Genomic DNA, 18,443 nt, shown 5'->3' on the forward strand with positions numbered 1-18,443 from the left:
GTCTGCACATAGCTTCTAGGAACCTGCCTCCAGTTAGTTCTGATTGCTAAATGAAGATGCCAACCGTCAATAGCTGTGGAGAAGAGAGGTGGGATTTAGTATCCCTGGGCTTGGGACCAGTTGGAAGCAGAAGAGGTGAGACAAGACAGCATGACTTAGGAGTGTGCAGAGACAAAGAAAGCAAGGATAGCACACTGGGTTCTGGGCCAAGAAAACATTGCCCAGAGGGCTGACTAATTGGAGTGAAGAGCAGCCCAAGTTGGAGCATAGAAATTAGTAAGTAGTAACTCAGAGTTATTTAGTTATTAAGTCATATTAAACAGCACAATAACTAAATAACCCCCCCTCTCCTCTGTGTGTATGTCTTTCATCCAAGAACATAGATGGCCTAAGGCAGGAAGGAACACCATGCAGGCTTTATTAGACTATTCATACTACAGAGGAGAAAGAAGAACAAAGAAAGAAAGAAGGAAGGAAGGAAAGAAAAAGAAAGGAAGGAAGGAAGGAAGAAAGGAAGAAAGGAAGAAAGAAAGCAAGTCTCCAGAAATGCTATCAAGTTATTTGACATTTTGTGTTGGCCATTTAATGCTTTCTAAGAAGCTAGTTCTTTTTATTTTATTTTATTTATTTTTTGTTTGTTTGTTTGTTTGTTTCGAGACAGGGTTTCTCTGTGTAGCCCTGGCTGTTCTGGAACTCACTCTGTAGACCAGGCTGGACTCGAACTCAGAAACTCGCCTGTCTCTGTCTCCCAAGTGCTGGGATTAAAGGCGTGCGCTACCATGCCCAGTGCATGAAGCTAATTCTTATGTGTGGTTTGTATATATAAAATGAAACTCTGTCTGATGTTTAATTTTTCCTTTGTCGTATCAGTTAGAGTTTGATTTTAGAATTAGGTTTTGGAGCATCTGTCTTTTTCCCTTCTCAGTGCTGGTACCCCATCTAATGTAGATTGTACAGGCCCTTTGCATGTTCTAATAATCTCTATGTGTGTTGTATGGGCATCAGTCCTGATGTGATTACAAGGCCTTGTTTTCTTGGTATGTCTCATCCCCAAGTCTCTTACAAACTTTTTGCCTCCTCTTCCACAGAGTTCCTTGAGCTCTGAGAGGAAGAATTTGATGCAAAAAATTCCAATTTAAGATTTAGCGTTTCAAGGTTTTACACTCTGCACACCATCCTCTTTTGTGTGTATGTATTTGTTTGCATCTAATTTAGCATGAAGCCCATCCATCATCAGTGACTATTAAAATGTTGTCAGAAGACCTTTAGCTACTATGTTCCTTTAGTTGACATAGTAGAGTGGATTACAGTTTGTGGTTCAATTAGTTCCACTTTGACTTTCTATCAATGGAAAGGTCCAGCAGTTTTTCAGTCCATGAGACTGGATCTTCAGTGTATGCTGGAATCAAGAAGACATACACTGTAATGCCAGTGAAGGAAGAAATTTGCCAGTAATAAGACAATCAAGAAAAGAGCAAAAGTTTCATTCTTACTTGTTCCTTATATAGGCTGACATCAGAGGTGTGGTGCAGATTAGAGATGTATCTTTCCACCTCAAAGGATCTGCAATAAAGCTATGTTTTCCCGCTTCAAATGATTTAATTAAAAAATTCATCACAGATGCATCTAGCCATTTGGGTTTTAGTTTAATTATAGATGTAATCAAGGTGACAGTTAAGAATAACCATCACAATAAACTTCTCATAATGTAGTTGCCTTTTTCTCGTCTTGTCATTATTAGGCCAAACTCTGAATGATGGTAGCCTTGCAGAATGTAGAAAGTCTTTAAGACTCTCCCAGATAACCCTCTACAGTTGTGCAATCCATGATGGATTTCACTTGATGTAGGACTAAAAACCGTCCACTTATTGTTTTTCCAGTGCAGTGTAATATTCACCCTGCACTTCCTGACTGTCATTAAACTCTCTCTTCAGTGATTTTTTTCAGGTAAAGTTCCTAGTTTGTTCACCACAGAGCTTCTATAGGGCTTAAAAGACATATAATATAGATGAATATCAGTTCCTTGAAAGCCACATATTTTGAGTCTACACTTTAAGAATTTTGGTTTGAACAAAATATATCTGGGTGACTTTCTAGTCTCATGGTTATAGGGACTATTGGAATGTAAGTTAAGGGAAACAATTGGCAAATGTTCCAAAAATCGTAGAAACATCTTCTTTCATGTAAGATTTCACATGACCTGCGTCATGTAAGTCTGTCCAGTATAAATCCAATAACATACACTTGTTCAATACAAAATCTAAGGCAGGTGTTTTCATTAACTTCAAATTTATACTGCAAGAGATAACAGGCTTCCATTCTCAATTCCTAAAAGTCTAAGATCAGAAACAATAAATAATATTGATAACAGACAGATGAGTAGGATGAGAGGAATATAATATGGATCTTACACGTATGCAACAATGGACTTCACAAATAAGATATGAACACAGAATGATTACTGCAAATAGTAAATATTTTATCTTTAATTCATTATAGAGAATTTTGGAGTAATAAAACTGAAAGCCTTGCCCAACATATGATATGAATTGAAAGAATGCTTACCAATTTATTAAAGCTCCTGAACAGTGTAGAAATGACTAGTTAAAGTCTGTTTACTTGTTTGGAGTCACAGAAAGATGTGCTCACAGAGCCAGCAGGTCAGGTTACATCTGGAAAATGTTCGTAAAACCCATAAAGTAACATATGAGGTTCTGCAACTTGTTTGTCACTACCTATTGGTGAGATGAATCTTTATTAAATCAAAATTTCAACCTAGAAATAATTCAGGTGAAAAATGTGTAAGATTGTATTACTTGAGAAAATTGGATCAATAAGAGCATAGTAATCGGGTGTATTAAAGAAAGAAACAAATATGTAACCTGTACCGAAAAATGAAAAACATGATGGCTATAGAAATTAAGCCAAGGTAATTAGATAAAGAATTAATAGCCAATACAATCAAGTGCTAAATAATAACTTTTATGTGGCTGTTTAAATGGTACAGGACAGTCTTCATGGTTTCCATTTAGTTTCAGAAACATGTGAGCTAAATTTCAAAAGGATTTCCATCTTAAAATGTGTTCAGTCACTTATATGATTAAGTGAGTTACTTTCTGGCTTTTATAATATGATGTAGCACTTAGGACCAAAGATAAGGCACACAATCTCTGCACAGAAAGACAAAATAGAGAAAAGTTCCATAGTCACTATGACCTTTTCCTTGGTGTTATGGCAATGAGAGGAGAAGATGACCCAGGCATTATTGAATAATGGGTCGCTGAAAGCCAGAAACTTGGCTTCATTGAATTTGTAGGGCAGATTCCTAGACAAGAAAGTCATAACATAGCCCCCCTAGAGCCATCCCTCCTAGGTATCTCAGGACACAGTGGAAGACAAAAGCTATGCTACTGCTGCATATGATGGTGATATGCCTATGTTCAGAGTGAGCATCTGTGTCAACAAAGGGAAGAGAGGCTGCCAGCCATATATATTCCAGAGAGAAGTTGGATCATGGTGTATAGAGGAATGGTGATGTTAGGAATCCTGGATATCATTAACTCCCTCATTATAATTCCAAAAGAAGTTATCTTGAAGGACTTGACTACATTTGAAGTTTTTGCCACTATAGATAGAGCCACAGTGGAGAAAGGTCTAAATATGTTTTGCTGCAGAATACTGGTGGCTGTGTTGGGAAGGTCAGTGAAGATGAAGGCATGTTTTTGTGCTTCAGTAATGAGCATAGAAGTATAGGGGACTTTGGGGGTAACATTTGAATTGTAAATGAAGTAAATACCTAATAAAAATTTTTAAAAAAGTACTCAAANAAAAAAAAAAAAAAAAAAAAGAACACATGCTCCACTATGGTCACAGCAGTCTTATTTATAACAGCCAGAAGCTAGAAAGAACCCAGATGTCCCTCAACAGAGGAATGGATACAGAAAATGTGGTACATTTACACAATGGAGTACTACTCAACTATTAAAAACAACGAATTTATGAAATTCCTAGGCAAATTCTGGAGGGTATCATCCTGAGCGAGGTAACCCAATAACAAAAGAACTCACATGATATGTACTCACTGATAAGTGGATGTTAGCCCAGAAACCTCGAATACCCAAGATACAATTTTCAAAACACATGAAACTCAAGAACGAAGACCAAAATGTGGACACTTCGCTCCTTCTTAGAATTGGGAACAAAACATCCATGGAAGGAGTTACAGAGNCAAAGTTTGGATCTGAGATGAAAGGATGGACCATCCAGAGGCTGCAACACCAAGGGATTCATTCCTTAATCAGCTACCAAATGCAGAAACTATTGCATATGTCAGCAAGATTTTGCTGAAAGGACCCTAATATAGCTGTTTCTTGTGAGGCTATGCCAGTGCCTGGCAAACACAGAAGTGGATGCTCACAGTCAGCTATTGGATGGAACACAGGGCCTCCAATGGAGGAGCTAGAGAAAGTACTCAAGGAGCTGAAGGGGTCTACAGCCCTATAGGTGGAACAACAATATGAACTAACCAGTACCCCCAGAGCTCGTGTCTCTAGTTGCATATGTAGCAGAAGATGGCCTAGTTGGCCTTGCAAACTTTATAAGCCCCAGTATAGGGGAACACCAGGGCCAAGAAGTGGTAGTGCATTGGTAGGGAAGCAAGGGTGTAGGGTATAGGGGAATTTGGGGATAGCATTTGAAATGTAAATGAAGAAAATTCCTAATAAAAATTAGGAAAAATAAATAAACTAACTTGGCATAAGACAGAATGTGCAAGAAATTTTGTGCCAATCTTTTCTATCTTCTTTATTCTGATGCCCTATGCCTTTGTCCTCACAAGCCTTTCCAGGTTATAGGAACAGCCTGTAAGACATAGTTGAAAGAATGAAAGAGTCAGAGTCAGAGTATGAGGAAAAATGGAGTAAAAAACCCAAAACCCAAAACAAAAAACAAAACTCGTGGATCTGACCATATAACTCTGGTCATCAGCAGAATGCCTCAGGAGATTGCAGTCATCAGCAATCCATAATGGCTGTTAGCAGGATCCCTGATGTTGGGACATTCCCTGGATGTCTATTAATATTTTATAACAGATGGAGAAAGGGCGTCACTTTTCAGAGGTGGATTAATTTATGAGTTGCCCTGGATCCAGTAAGTCACCTTCCATCCATCCTTACACAGGAAATTGTAGTTAAACTCAGGGTCCTACTCAAAGAAAGCACATGTAAGAAGGCCTAGAATATTTATTTCTGCAAGTGCCTTCTAAATTATCACTATAGAGACTCTTAACTAAGTTAGGATCATATCTAGCACCATAGGGTCACAACTCAGCCCTCTCTATATGTTGCTGCCTAATACTACTCCATAAAATTCATACTCCACACATTCACCTTCCCAATCACATGTTGAAAATTACTTCAGGTGTTCATTTCATGAATATCCATTTCAGGTGTTCATTGCTGAATATCCATTTCTAATTTCCTTTTTATAAGAACCAGAGTGAAATGAGAGATGTTTGGCACTCAGGGAGCACACCCATTACAGCTGATCAGTAAGTAGCATATAGCTTGTATTTCCGACTGACTCATCCTGGAAGCCAATTTTCTGACTGGAATCATGATACACATCATTTAGCCATGGACAACATTCTCACCTAATGGGCACCACGATTCAGTCTCTCCCTAGTCAGTGTCCATACTCAAGGTCCTTAACAATAACAAATCCTGCAGATCATGCATCAAAAAGAAAACAGAGACATTGTCAATGGGGATGTAGTCAATATGTCTGTTTGTTGAAGACAAAGAGACAAACAAAAAGTTTACGTAAGATTCAACTATATCACACATTTGGTTTGTTATAAAATAAATAATTACAGTACAGTTTTGAAATAATGAATAATTACTCACTAATCAATATCCAAAATGAATAGCAACAAAACATAGAAAAATACATATCTGATTTGTGAACACTGACAAACAGCTATCAGATTCTCATTCAATAATGGTAAGACAATAAGCAAGGGTTTCTTTTTCCTAAAGATTCTAAGTAAGGTGTTCCAAAAGGAATGGTCAATTTCTGAAAAATCAAGTAATGCTAAAAGATATGAAATATGGAGCATGCTCTAAAACTTCAAAAATCCTAAGATAAATCAAAAATTCAAAAACTATTAAAATTATTGCAGTTAAAAACAATGAGTAGTAGTAAAAAAAACATTGAGTAATGGTGTGAAAGCAGACAACAGGGGATGTCAATGGGAAGACAATATAGACAGATTTTTTTTAAAGATTTATTTATTATATATATGTAAGTACACTGTAGCTGTCTTCAGACACTCCAGAAGAGGGCGTCAGATATTGTTACGGATGGTTATGAGCCACCATGTGGTTGCTGGGATTTGAACTCCGAACCTTTGGAAGAGCAATCAGGTGCTCTTACCCACTGAGCCATCTCACCAGCCCTATAGACAGATCTTAATATTCTTCAGAGATACTAAATAATTCTTATCAAAATCCTGCTAGCATATTAGGAAATAGGAAAACTGGCCAGAAAGAATATAGAATATAAAGGAATTTCAAAACCTTCAAAAGAAAGAAACTTAAAGGGAGACTTTTCCTAATTTTAAAGTATGATAAAATCAGAGTAATGAAATGCATATAATAGTGATATGAACACACAAGGATACAAATGGACCAGGGATGACACTGCTCATAAACACAACCAAGTAAATTATATTTTCCTACTATTTAATTCTTACATAGTGAGCTGGTAACATATACAATAAGATAGTTTGAGATTATTTATGGTCAACTATCGCACCATCATTTCTAGTAAAACCATATGGTAAGACACATTTCACATTTGCACATTTTTTAACCGTTAGATTTTATGTCTTAGCTTATGAGTATGTATATCCCTCGTGTGTGTGCTGTTTACTGAGATTGGAAGAAGGCATCTAATCCTTAGACCTGAAGTTATATATGGCTGTCAGTCAGTATGTAGGTGCTGAGAACTGAACCTATGTACTTAAGAATATCAAGGGCTCTTAGTTACTGTGGCATCTCTTCAGCTCCCTCCCCATTTAATTTCCACTGGCCCTTGAACTCCTCACTACTATGGACTTAATTCCTCCAAAAATAATATCCATTTCTTTCTACCTTCCAGACCTTGGTTCTACTTCACAGGCTTACAGATTTTGCTTATCAGTGAGCCCAGCATACAAGAAAGATATTCTTTAGAAAGTTCCTTGATTTCTAACAGGATACATTTATCAACTGCCATACAGTGTCAGAATACAGAAAACAGGAAGCATTTTCAGTTAGTATAACTTGAGTTCCACCATTTCTAATCATACATCAGTCAAAACTCAAGGACTAGCATGGAACTGATTGGTTGGCATGACAATATTTTACATGACTGAGTTTCTGAATTTATCATGGAACAAAAAATGAGAGAGCCTTACACCTATCAGTAGAATACACATGAAGAAGAGATAAAAACGTCACGTGATTTTTTTCTCTCTTTCTCTTGTGAGATGAGAAAGTCAAGCAGATCTCGGATAAATGCGTATTTTCTCCTGTGGAGGAGCAAGCAAGACTGCAAGAAAACTATTCTCACTCACAGAAACCAGACTACTGTAGTTCTGCCACATCTAATCTTTGTATAAAATCCACTGAGCAAGTCTAGGCATTGCCCTTCCTTTTGAGAGAAATGCAAAGCAATAAAGCTGAATGCAATGAAATCCCCAAGTTAAAGCAGAGAGGTTGGACTACATGGTAAGTTAGTTCTGAGAAAGATAAGGTAAAGAGTGATATATTCAGTGAAACAAAGCAAAAACCCAAACAACACAAATCCACTTTGCCCATGCATGTATTGGAAGACTATTCTTTGTTGGACCAAAACACATTTAGAGTCTATTTTTTTCATACATGAGTGATCAGAATTATTTAAAAGATGTTTTCCATTTTTTCCCTATCTATAGTGCATCTTATAACTGTAAAACCAGTGTGGCCTGATATTCTCTCACTGCATACATACTGTACTTTTCCACATTCTAAAGTGGAAAATTAAGAATGCTTCATATGACTTCTTTTTTTAAAAAATTATTTAATTTATGTATGAGTATACTGTAGTTATCTTCAGATATACCAGAAGAGGGCATCAGATTCCATTACAGATGGTTGTGAGCCCCCATATAGAGTTCTTAATACACATTTGTGAGTGCTGTATTTATATGCTAAAGTCCATACATCTCAGGCAGAAAATTAACGAGTGAAAATTGGCTTAGTGTTAATGTGTTTAACCATTACTTTAGAAATCAGTAAAGTGTATGTTCAGCTTCCATTAAATCTGCATTGGTTCCTTATGGGACTAATTTCTAAAAAGCTCTTGGGATACTAGTCCCAAAAACAAATTCCACTCTCTTCACTATTCCAATTCTTGAATAGGCAAGTGGTAGAGCAGGGGAGTTAGAAAGCAGGGATGAATTTAAATTCCCAGGGGTTTGTAATTGCTACAATAGCATGAGCACCATGTTTGCAAACAAGAGATAATACAAACCCTCCTCCAGATTATTCTTCTGTAATTATGCTGGCAATTATAAGATAAATGAAAAACAAACTATTAAGGCCCAGTTCCTATGACCTAAAGTTTATGAACATGGATAGATATCCACAACAAAATTCTGTGAGCCTTTGTTCTCCCACACAGCAGGAGAAATCCTAGTGAAAGCCCTGGTTAGGTTCCTACTGCCTGTTTCACAACTTTCCATGTCAATTGGGTTGCAGTTTTCACCCACTGCACTTCTGACTAAAAACTCTCCTAAGGGGAGAGTGCTACACAGATAACTTTACACAGGATGCCCTCACCGCTGAAAGTTTTCCTGTCCCTAAAAAGTGCATCCTCTATTTGGGTCCTATAATCTAGCCTTTCCCAAATGCTGAATTTCTCATGCCACACAACCTACTTTTCATTTCCCCATCACTTATCAGATTAGGTGATTGTCCCATTCTTAGCTAAACCCATCTGTCCCACTCTGTCCAGTCTACCTTCAACTCAACTCCAGATGTCTGGCTGCCCTTGACCTGCTCTCTACAGCCTCCCACATGTTGCTGCCATCATATACCAGAGGGTACAAGGTGAGGTATCTTCATTGTGCACAAGTTTACAAATTTACCACAGGAAATCTGTGAATTAGGTAGGAAAACAATCTAATATCAAGCAGAGGAGCCTCAATCTATGGAACACCTAAAAATTGGCACCCCAGGAGTCAGTCAAGCTAGTTGCATTCTCCAGACTGCTAAGTGCCATTACAGATGACTAAGTCTCTATTGTACCCAGTATACCTTTGGGGATATCTAAATTGTATATGAGCATGTATGTCTTCTCTTATTCATAGGTTATCTCTTTTATGCTTCATAATCTCTTGATATTTGTATGGAAGGACATATACATAAAATTAAAGCAAATATAAGCCTTTATTAAAGCATTTTATGTGGTTATATTTCATGCTTAGTTTTCTGATGTTTACAATTTTAGCTTTGTGTAAAGGATTTAACAAAAGGAATTCAGTTCATTTGTTGAGGCTTGTAGAGTGGGATTTCTAAAGTACAACAGGACATGAGAATAGCAGTGTTTTTTTTTTTTTTCTTTTTTGTATTTGCTCATAGATAGTGGTGTTCTGAGGGTCATTGGAGTTGGACTGAATCATGGGGTCTAAGCATGAGCTCAGAGTCATATTTGGAAATAGCCCAGTTTAGATGTTATCTGTCAGTAACACAGGTTTGTAGCCATATTTTCATTTGTCTCACCAAGGACTTCTCACTCTCTTCCATGAATACAAGGAAGAGAGTAGCCTTCTTTCTCAGGCTCCCTAAGCCTCTACATGCTGTCTGTGCAGAGTCTTTTTAATGGGATCATGTACTACCATAGTAGTAAGCCTGGAACAGTAATCACAAAGAACTTCCATACTTTAATCAAATGTTTTTTCTCTAATACTGATTTTCTGCCAAACAAGTTTTAAGGAACAATTAATGGGTTCAGCACATGTTGTATGAGAGACTTTTCCTGGCAAGACACAACATTCATATGTACCCACTCAGCTAAAATGGGAATTCATAACAAAACCAAGTACGCTTGCCATTGAAATCCATCTTGTTTAACCAATGGGCTTTATTGGGGTTACTTACATAAATACGAGAATGGAGCTGCTTATAGGAATAAAAGACAGTTGTACCATGAAACTCCAAGCCAGCATGAAATACAGCTTATGAACACTGGATACCCACAGCACACTACACACCTCTAGTCATATCTACTGATTAAAGGTCATCATATCTTACTGGCTCAGAGCATCTAATGTCTTCTAAGCAGCAAGACTGGTATGAGTTTCTTCAAAGTAAGCACAGTGAATCCTGTCAGTTTCAGGTACTCCCTGAAGATGTTTTGAGTTTATTTCCTGCCTTATTCAGTGTCCTTATAGGATGGAATGTACACAACAGAACATTTTTTCTTCAGGCGTCTCCATTTTGTTGTCATTGTGAAATATTTGAGTTTGAAAAAGAAACATTTAAACAAATGTCACATTTGCAGCATTTTCCCTCGGTATAGAGTCTTGATTTTTTTTTTTTTCCTAACGTTTGAACATTACTCAAAGGTGTTCTCAAGTTTCTCATGTTCATGATTCTCTAGTGTGAAACCTGTAGTGGTCTATTACTACAGAGCTTGTCTAAAGCATATATTACACTATTTACTATAGAGACTTTTGTTTTCTGTATGAATTTTCTGGTGCTTTCTTAGACATGAGAGACAGGTAAAGACTGTGCTATATACATTGCATTTAAAAGGCTACTCTCCTGTATAAATTCTTTGATGAGTTCTAAGGTAGGCTTCTTGGATAAAGGATTAGTCAAATTCATTGCATTGGTAAGGCTTCTTGCAGTATGAATTTTCTGATGTTTTCTAAGAACTGAGCCACCAGTAAAGGATTTTTCACATTCACTACATTTGTAAGGTTTCTCTCCTGTATGAAGTCTCTGATGTGTTCTTAGGTGATCTTTCTGGATAAAGCATTTGTCACATTCACTACATTTGTAAGGTTTCTCTCCTGTGTGGATTTTCTGATGTGTTCTAAGATTGGCTTTCTGGATAAAGCATTTGCCACAGTCACTACATTTGTAAGGTTTCTCCCCAGTATGAATTCTTTGATGTCTTCTAAGGTGGGCTTTCCTGATAAAACACTTGTGACATTCACTGCATTTGTAAGGTTTTTCTCCAGTATGACATTTCTGATGCTTCCTAAGATCTGAGCCAACTGTAAAGGATTTCCCACATTCACATTTGTAAGGTTTCTCTCCAGTATGAATTCTCTCATGAGTTCTAAGATTGGCTTTCTGGATAAAGCATTTGCCACAGTCACTGCATTTGTAAGGTTTTTCTCCTGTATGAATTCTGTGATGTCTTCTAAGGTTAGCTTTCCGGATAAAACACTTGTCACATTCACTGCATTTGTAAGGTTTCTCACCAGTATGAATTTTCTGATGTGTTCTAAGATCTGAGACAACAGTAAAGCATTTCTCACATTCACTACATTTGTAAGGTTTCTCTCCTGTATGAATTCTTTGATGTTTTTTAAGCTTTGCTTTCTGAATAAAGCATTTATCACAGTCACTACACTTATAAGGTTTCTCTCCAGTATGAATTTTTTGATGCATTCTAAGATCCGAGCCTACTGTAAAGGATTTCTCACATTCACTACATTTGTAAGGTTTCTCTCCTGTATGAATCTTCTGATGTCTTCTAAGGTGGGCTTGCTGAATGAAGCACTTTTGACATTCACTGCATTTGTAAGGTTTCTCTCCAGTATGAATTCTTTGATGTATTCTCAGAGATGAGCCAACAGTAAAGGATTTCTCGCATTCACTACATTTGTAACTTTTCTCTCCTGTATGAATTCTTTGATGTGTTTTAAGTTGGGATTTCTGAATGAAGCATTTGTCACATTCAGCACATATGTATGCCTTCTCTCCTCTATGAATTCTTTGATGCCTTTGAAGACCTGAAGAGGAGGAAAGGGATTTGCCACACTCATTACATCTGTGAAGTTTTCTACGGTGGGTTCTGTAATGATTTTCAAGGTGTGACGATGTATAGAAGGATTTACTACATTGTTTACATTCATAAGGCCTCTCTCCTCCATGAATTTTATGGTGTTTTTTAAGACCTAAGCAGCAGATAAAGGATTTTCTACAATCATTACATCTGTAAGTCTCCTCTTCAGAGTGAATTCTGTAATGTTTTTCAAATGATGAATGATAATAGCACTTACCACATTCTATACATTTGTAGGGTTTTTCTCCATAATGGATATTATAATGTACTTTGTGGTGTGATAAATACAGAATGGACTTATTGTATTCTGTAAGTTTATAGGGTTTCTCTCCAGGATGAGTTCTTCGATGCCTATAGAGACTTGAATAGGCCCTGAAACATTTTCCACACTTTCTGCATTGGTAAGGTTTCTCTCCACTACACATTCGTTTTATCATGAGTTTACGTTTAGAGTCAAAAAATTTATCATATTCTGTAATTTTGTGTTCTTTCTTTCCAGTGTCCATTTGTGGATATGGGCCAATGATGGAATACAAATTTAAATACTCCCTATAATCTTTGTATTGTTCTTCCTCAGTATTCCTACTTTTATACGCCTTTAGGTTTAATGATTCATTAGAAGAATCCCATTGGTTATCACTCCCATACATCTTGCAGTTTTCTGTAGTATCACTTGTATTATAAGGTATGCTTTGGGAGGATTTATAAAGCATTTTTTGAGGCTCATATTTGTAAGACTTCTCTTCAATACTTGAATGTTGATAGATAATATCATTTGAGCTTTGATTCATGTCCTCTTCATATTTACCACATATGCAATGGTTTTCTGGAAAATTAGAAAATTAGGGATAATAAGTATTGATACTTGATTAAACAGATTCAATAACTTATGCCTCCGTAAGTTTAAGTTCTCAAAGATAAATAAACTAGCAGTTCATAGGACTAGAGCTCTCAGTAGAGGACATTTATGTTTCACTATTTTTAAAGAATGCTCAGAAGATCTCCACTCTGATTTTTATCAAACTGAAAAGACCAATAATAGCTTTTTTACTCTTATCTAATCTGCCTATGTTATAGAATATTGAACAAATAGGTGATCAAAAACTAATGCAATTTGAAAAAGAAGCTTTCAAAACAACCATATGGAGTATATTTCTCTTTTTGGTTTGTGTTTTTGAAAGAATCACACCATGTAGCCTTCATTGGCTAGGAATTCATTATGTAACCTATGCTGGCCAGGAACTCACCAGATCCACTTGCTTCATCTTCCCTAATGATCGAATTAAAAACCATGCAGTGCTAGGACTAGAGACCTTATCTCAAAAAAAAAAATAAAAAACAAATGAACAAAAATGAAAAAAAAATCCCAACATGCACATTACCAACAGCTCTTTTCATATTTTAAAATTTCTTCTTTCTTTTTTAAAAATCAGAAGTAGATAAATAGTTTAATCAAGGAGTAAAATCAAAGTATTCCAACAACTAATTGCTGCACAATACTGAGTTTCATTGCTTTGAATATTCAGGTTTCTTTCAACTCTGGATTTAGGATTAAAATCTAGATGAGATAGTTGGAGAAATCTTTTAGTATACAGGATTGGTTGTTCTTGCAGAGAATACTGAAAAATGTAGTTATGGCTATTATTATAGGAATTTTTCTTCTTTCTGGTTGTCTCTAGACAGATCAAAGAGCTTTTATAATACAAAGTAGGTAAATATAAAGGATGAGTGAGGAATTCTATAAGAAAAACCTTCTTACCTACAAAGACTAGATTGCTGTAATTCTCCCACATTACATCCATGTATAGAGCTCTTTGAGAGGAGTTGAGATATTCCCATTCCTCCTCAGAGAAGTCCACAGCCACATTTCTGAATGTCAATAGATCCTGTAATGGAAAACCACCCATTTACCATGTGCTGTTGACAAAATGCTTTCCTAGGTAAAAGAGACCTAAAGAATTAGACAATTTCATTATATAGATGAGTCATAAAAATTATTCAAAATAAAAGTTTTCTAACAATGCTGCAAAGATCATTCATAAATTAAGAATACTGGTTGATCTTCTTGAAAACCCAAGTTTGGTTCTCAGCACCCTCTTTGTACTATATAATAGATTATAATTTTAGTTCAACCAAACCCAATGTTCTCTTCTGAACTCTACAGGAAATATGGACACATATTACTTCTCCTTTCTTCCTTCTTCCTTCCTTTTCCTTCTTTTTAGTTTTGTTTGTTCTTTCTTTCTTTCTTTCTTTCTTTCTTTCTTTCTTTCTTTCTTTCTTTCTTTCTTTCTTTTTTAGTATAAAGGCAGGTTTATTGGGGGCAGAGAGAGAGAGAGAGAGAGAGAGAGAGAGAGAGAGAGACCTACTCAATTCTAACATGCTCAGTTGAGATTCATGTATGAATAAAATGTCAAGGAGGTTTTCTGTTGTTATTGTTTTTAACAGGAAGGAGCATAACATCATTGCATAAACATTCTAAACAACACATAGAATCAGATACTTTGTGGAGTTATTGTATGAGAATATTTTCACAACCATCAAGTAAATAGAAAAATCATTATTAGACAACATTAATATTACTGCATTTTTCTAAAAGTCAAAAAAGCCAATAAAGATTAGTAACAATTTCAGAAATTCCATATGTGGATTCACTACAGAGTAGTCAGAATAAATGTCCTTTGTGGCAATGCATTCAAATGAAGTAGAAAGATTTTCTGTGATTGAAATGATTGTACAAGGTTGTGTGAGATTAATTCTAATTCTTCATTAATTTTGAATATATTATTGTTAATGTGATTGTCTCAACTGAAGATTTGTATTTTTAAATTTCAATGCTATTCTTTTTTTCCATATTTGAACTCAATAATCTAAAACTGATTTTATATTTCATAGATAAGTATCACTTAAGATGGTTTCTTCATTTTACAAAAAAAAAAAAAAAGATGCAAGGCTATATAATGGCTCCATCATGAATGCACATTTTTTAATGTAAACCTGAGGGACAGACAGATGGCTCAGAGGTAAAGGGAACTTGCTGTTCCTGCAGAGAAATACGATTTAATTTTCTTTACACTCATGGCTCCTTACTTCAGTGCTTTACTCCTATACCAAGGGTTTGATGTCAACCTCTGGGCTACATGGTTATCAGTGGAAGAATGTCATACACATAAAATCATACAGATAAATACTCATATACTTAGTAAAGACTTTTTTAAAGTAAGAAATTAAAATCAGCTCAGTGCAACCTCTCTGCAGAATTTTACCTATGTAACACATAGATTCAGGGAAAGGAAACATATAGGGTGGCAGGCATCTTCCCCCCTCTAAGGGAAGAGAGCAAATTCATTAAAAGGGACATTCATTTATGCTTCAAAATTGAGGACTTATGCATAGAACTAAATCACTATCTGTAAAAAAATTCTTACTAGTACATTCTACATGATGCAATATAGAGATGGGAGAAAGACTGTTTACACTTTGTCTGAAAACTAAAACAAAAAAGAGAAAATACTGATCTATCAATTGAGAACTTATCACTGAGCAGTGGAATCAAGAAAAGGATATGAGTAGAACCTCTCTTGCGACAAATAGTTTTCAGATGCCAATACACCATAGGTACATGATCCCTTGTAATCCATGCTACATCAAATGGCAAAATGAAAATCCACTGTACTGCAATTTGCATCTCTTCAGAGATAGGCAAAAGCAAGCCATATATTCGTTCCATCATCTGGGTTCTCTAGGGTGCTGAAATATTTACTACTCAGGTTTAAGATTGTGAGTCTCTTTTATTTCTACTTTTCTAAAAATTGCTCAGTGGGGTAGATCAAAATGTCCACGTGTTTCCATGGCTACTTTAATAAGATGGTCTGGAAACCTTACCAACTCTGAAATGCAATGTATGTGGCACACAAGACCTACCTTCCATACTAATATATAAGGACAAATTTCTATCCTGTGTAAGAAGTGTGCATTCATATATTTCTTTGATCCCTACTTACAATGGAAATCTAAATTTATACCCAAAATTATAGGTCTTAAGTGAATGAATTATATTGTGCTTACAATAATAATCCAGGGAAGATACAATGGGACAAGGCTGTGCTATATGGGTGACAAAATGTAAAGCTTTAATCTTAACTAAAAGAGAAGAAAAAGAAGAAAAAAAATCATTGGAAATATTGCTCCTGTCTAAAGGAAATTCGGGGACAAAGTGTGGAGCTGAGACTTAAGGAAATGCCACCCAGTGACTGCCCCACCTGGGGGTCCATCCCATATACAGACACCAAACCCAGACACTATTGAAGATGTCAAGAAGTGCTTGCTGACAGAAGCCTGATAATCTGTCTCCTGAGAGGCTCTGTCAGAGCCTGACAAATACAGAGGTGGATGCTCACAGGGTTCCCAATGGAAGAGTTAGGGAAAGGACTGAAGGAGCTGAAGGGGTTTGCAACCCCACAGAAAGAGCAACCATATTAACCAACCAGACTTCCAGAGACTAAAGTACCAACCAAAGCGTTGGAACCCATATCTCCAGCCACTTATGTAGCAGAGAATGGCCTTGACAGGCATCAATGGGAAGAGAGGTCCTTGGTCCTCTGAAGGCTTATGTAGGGGAATGCCAGAACAGTGAGGCGGAAGTGGGTGGGTGGGTGGGTGAGGGAGCACTGTCATAGAAGCAGGGGAAGGGGAAATGGGATAGGGGCTTTGCAGTATGGAAACCAGGAAGAGGAATAACATTTGAAACATAAATAAAATATCCAATAAAAATGAGAAAAAACCATAAACAATTTAAAATAAGTAAAAAAAAATATTGGAAATAAACACTAACCTGGGGCACATCTATCAGAGAAGCAGCCATTTTTCCTGTTGCTCCTTTTGGAGTTTCTGTCTCAGGAACAAAGACTCCCGGGAAGTCTTCTTGACATTTCACATCAAGATGTCAAAAATAAAAAGCTAAAATTAATACAACCCTCTTATAGACAATGTTTAACCACATAAGAAAAGCTCAAAACAACAACAACAAAAGATATCTGAGGTACTGTCAATGTCCTTATAGAAGGAGCAGGGAAAAATATATTTGGACTGATGAAAGGAAGTAACTATGGGTCTTATCACAGCACTCACAAATTTTGGCTCTTAAAATTAATGGGGAAGAAAGTGCATTTGAAGAAGTTATGAAATAACATAGGTCACCCTCTCAGGCAGCACTGAAGTTTATAACTGGAGATAAACTATACATAGAAAAAAACTGAAGAAAATTTATCCATGATAACACAGGGAATAGAAATGTTTTACATAAAGAATAGATGAATAGAGGAGAGCTGGGAGTAAGGGTTTATGTCCAACCCACACAAAAACAACAAACCACTAGTTCCAACTGGAGGGAAAAAAATACTACCAGAAATGTTACCAACCAGCAGATATTTTTAAAATACTATAAGAAATAAAAACTCTGAAATATGAAAATCTCAGTAGAGATGAAAATATCTGTGACAAAGTTTAATACAATTGCCTTGTGATGAACTCCTAAAGCAAATAAGAAGAAATGGAACACAGTACAATACAGTAAAGGGCAGATATGCTAAACAGAGACCAACAGCCCAGTGCAGAGGGGGGGAAAAAGGAAGAACATTAGCAGGAACACTGTAAGGAGAGGAAGATGTATATGTTCTCCAGTCTCCTTTACTCCAGAGTGAGCTAGAGAAATCTGAATAGGGCAAAGAGGAGAAAGGAGATACAAGTAAGGTAGAATGGCAACAAATATGTTTTAAATGATCAAGTCACACACAAAACTTCCCACAGACACCATGGGAAAAAAATCATATTGAGAAATACAAAACTAATACACAAAATGACTAGTTTCCTACAAATATTTAATGACAATTTGAGGAGTAAGTTACAAATGTAGCACATTCAGGTAGGTTCACAAAGAACTAGGAATAAGTCTAAATAGTGATGATTTCTATGAGGAAAATCTTAAGGCACTTATAAAAAAAAAAGAAAAGAAAAAGAAAGAAAAACAAGGGCTGGAGAGATGGCTCAGAGATTAAGAGCACCGACTGCTCTTCCAAAGGTCCTGAGTTCAATTCCCAGCAACCACATGGTGGCTCACAGCCATCTGTAATGAGATCTGCTGCCCTCTTCTGGTGGGTCTGACCACAGCAACAGTGTACTCAGGTGTAAATATAAAATAAATAAGATCTTTAAAAAAAAAAAAAAAGAAAGAAAGAAAAACAAGAGCACAAAAGGAAGTGGAATGCCATGCATAGCCTGACAGAGATAGCTATATCAGTGTCCATTCAGGAAGATCTTGCTGGCATATGCAATAGTGTCTG

At 36.3% G+C, this 18,443-nt stretch overlaps 1 protein-coding gene across 3 annotated transcripts in view; it reads right to left on the minus strand.

Moving 5' to 3' along the window:
* Positions 1-8,220: 8,220 nt before the first annotated feature.
* LOC110338539 (zinc finger protein 420-like) overlaps positions 8,221-18,443 on the minus strand; it is a 21,560-nt gene continuing 11,337 nt past the window's right edge. Inside the window, exons 4-6 of one of the 3 annotated variants that reach the window (XM_029533173.1) lie at positions 16,937-17,022; positions 13,862-13,988; positions 8,221-12,928 (exon numbers count right to left, since the gene is read on the minus strand). In XM_029533173.1, the coding sequence (XP_029389033.1) occupies positions 10,788-12,928; positions 13,862-13,988; positions 16,937-16,966 (2,298 nt within the window). In that variant the 5' untranslated portion in view covers positions 16,967-17,022 and the 3' untranslated portion in view covers positions 8,221-10,787. Of the gene's footprint in view, positions 12,929-13,861; positions 13,989-16,936; positions 17,109-18,443 lie in introns of those variants that run through there. The other 2 variants (XM_021221872.2, XM_029533174.1) reach the window with 2 other exon arrangements.

Source organism: Mus pahari, chromosome 21 (genome assembly GCF_900095145.1).
Source record: "Mus pahari chromosome 21, PAHARI_EIJ_v1.1, whole genome shotgun sequence".
Taxonomy (NCBI): domain Eukaryota; kingdom Metazoa; phylum Chordata; class Mammalia; order Rodentia; family Muridae; genus Mus; species Mus pahari.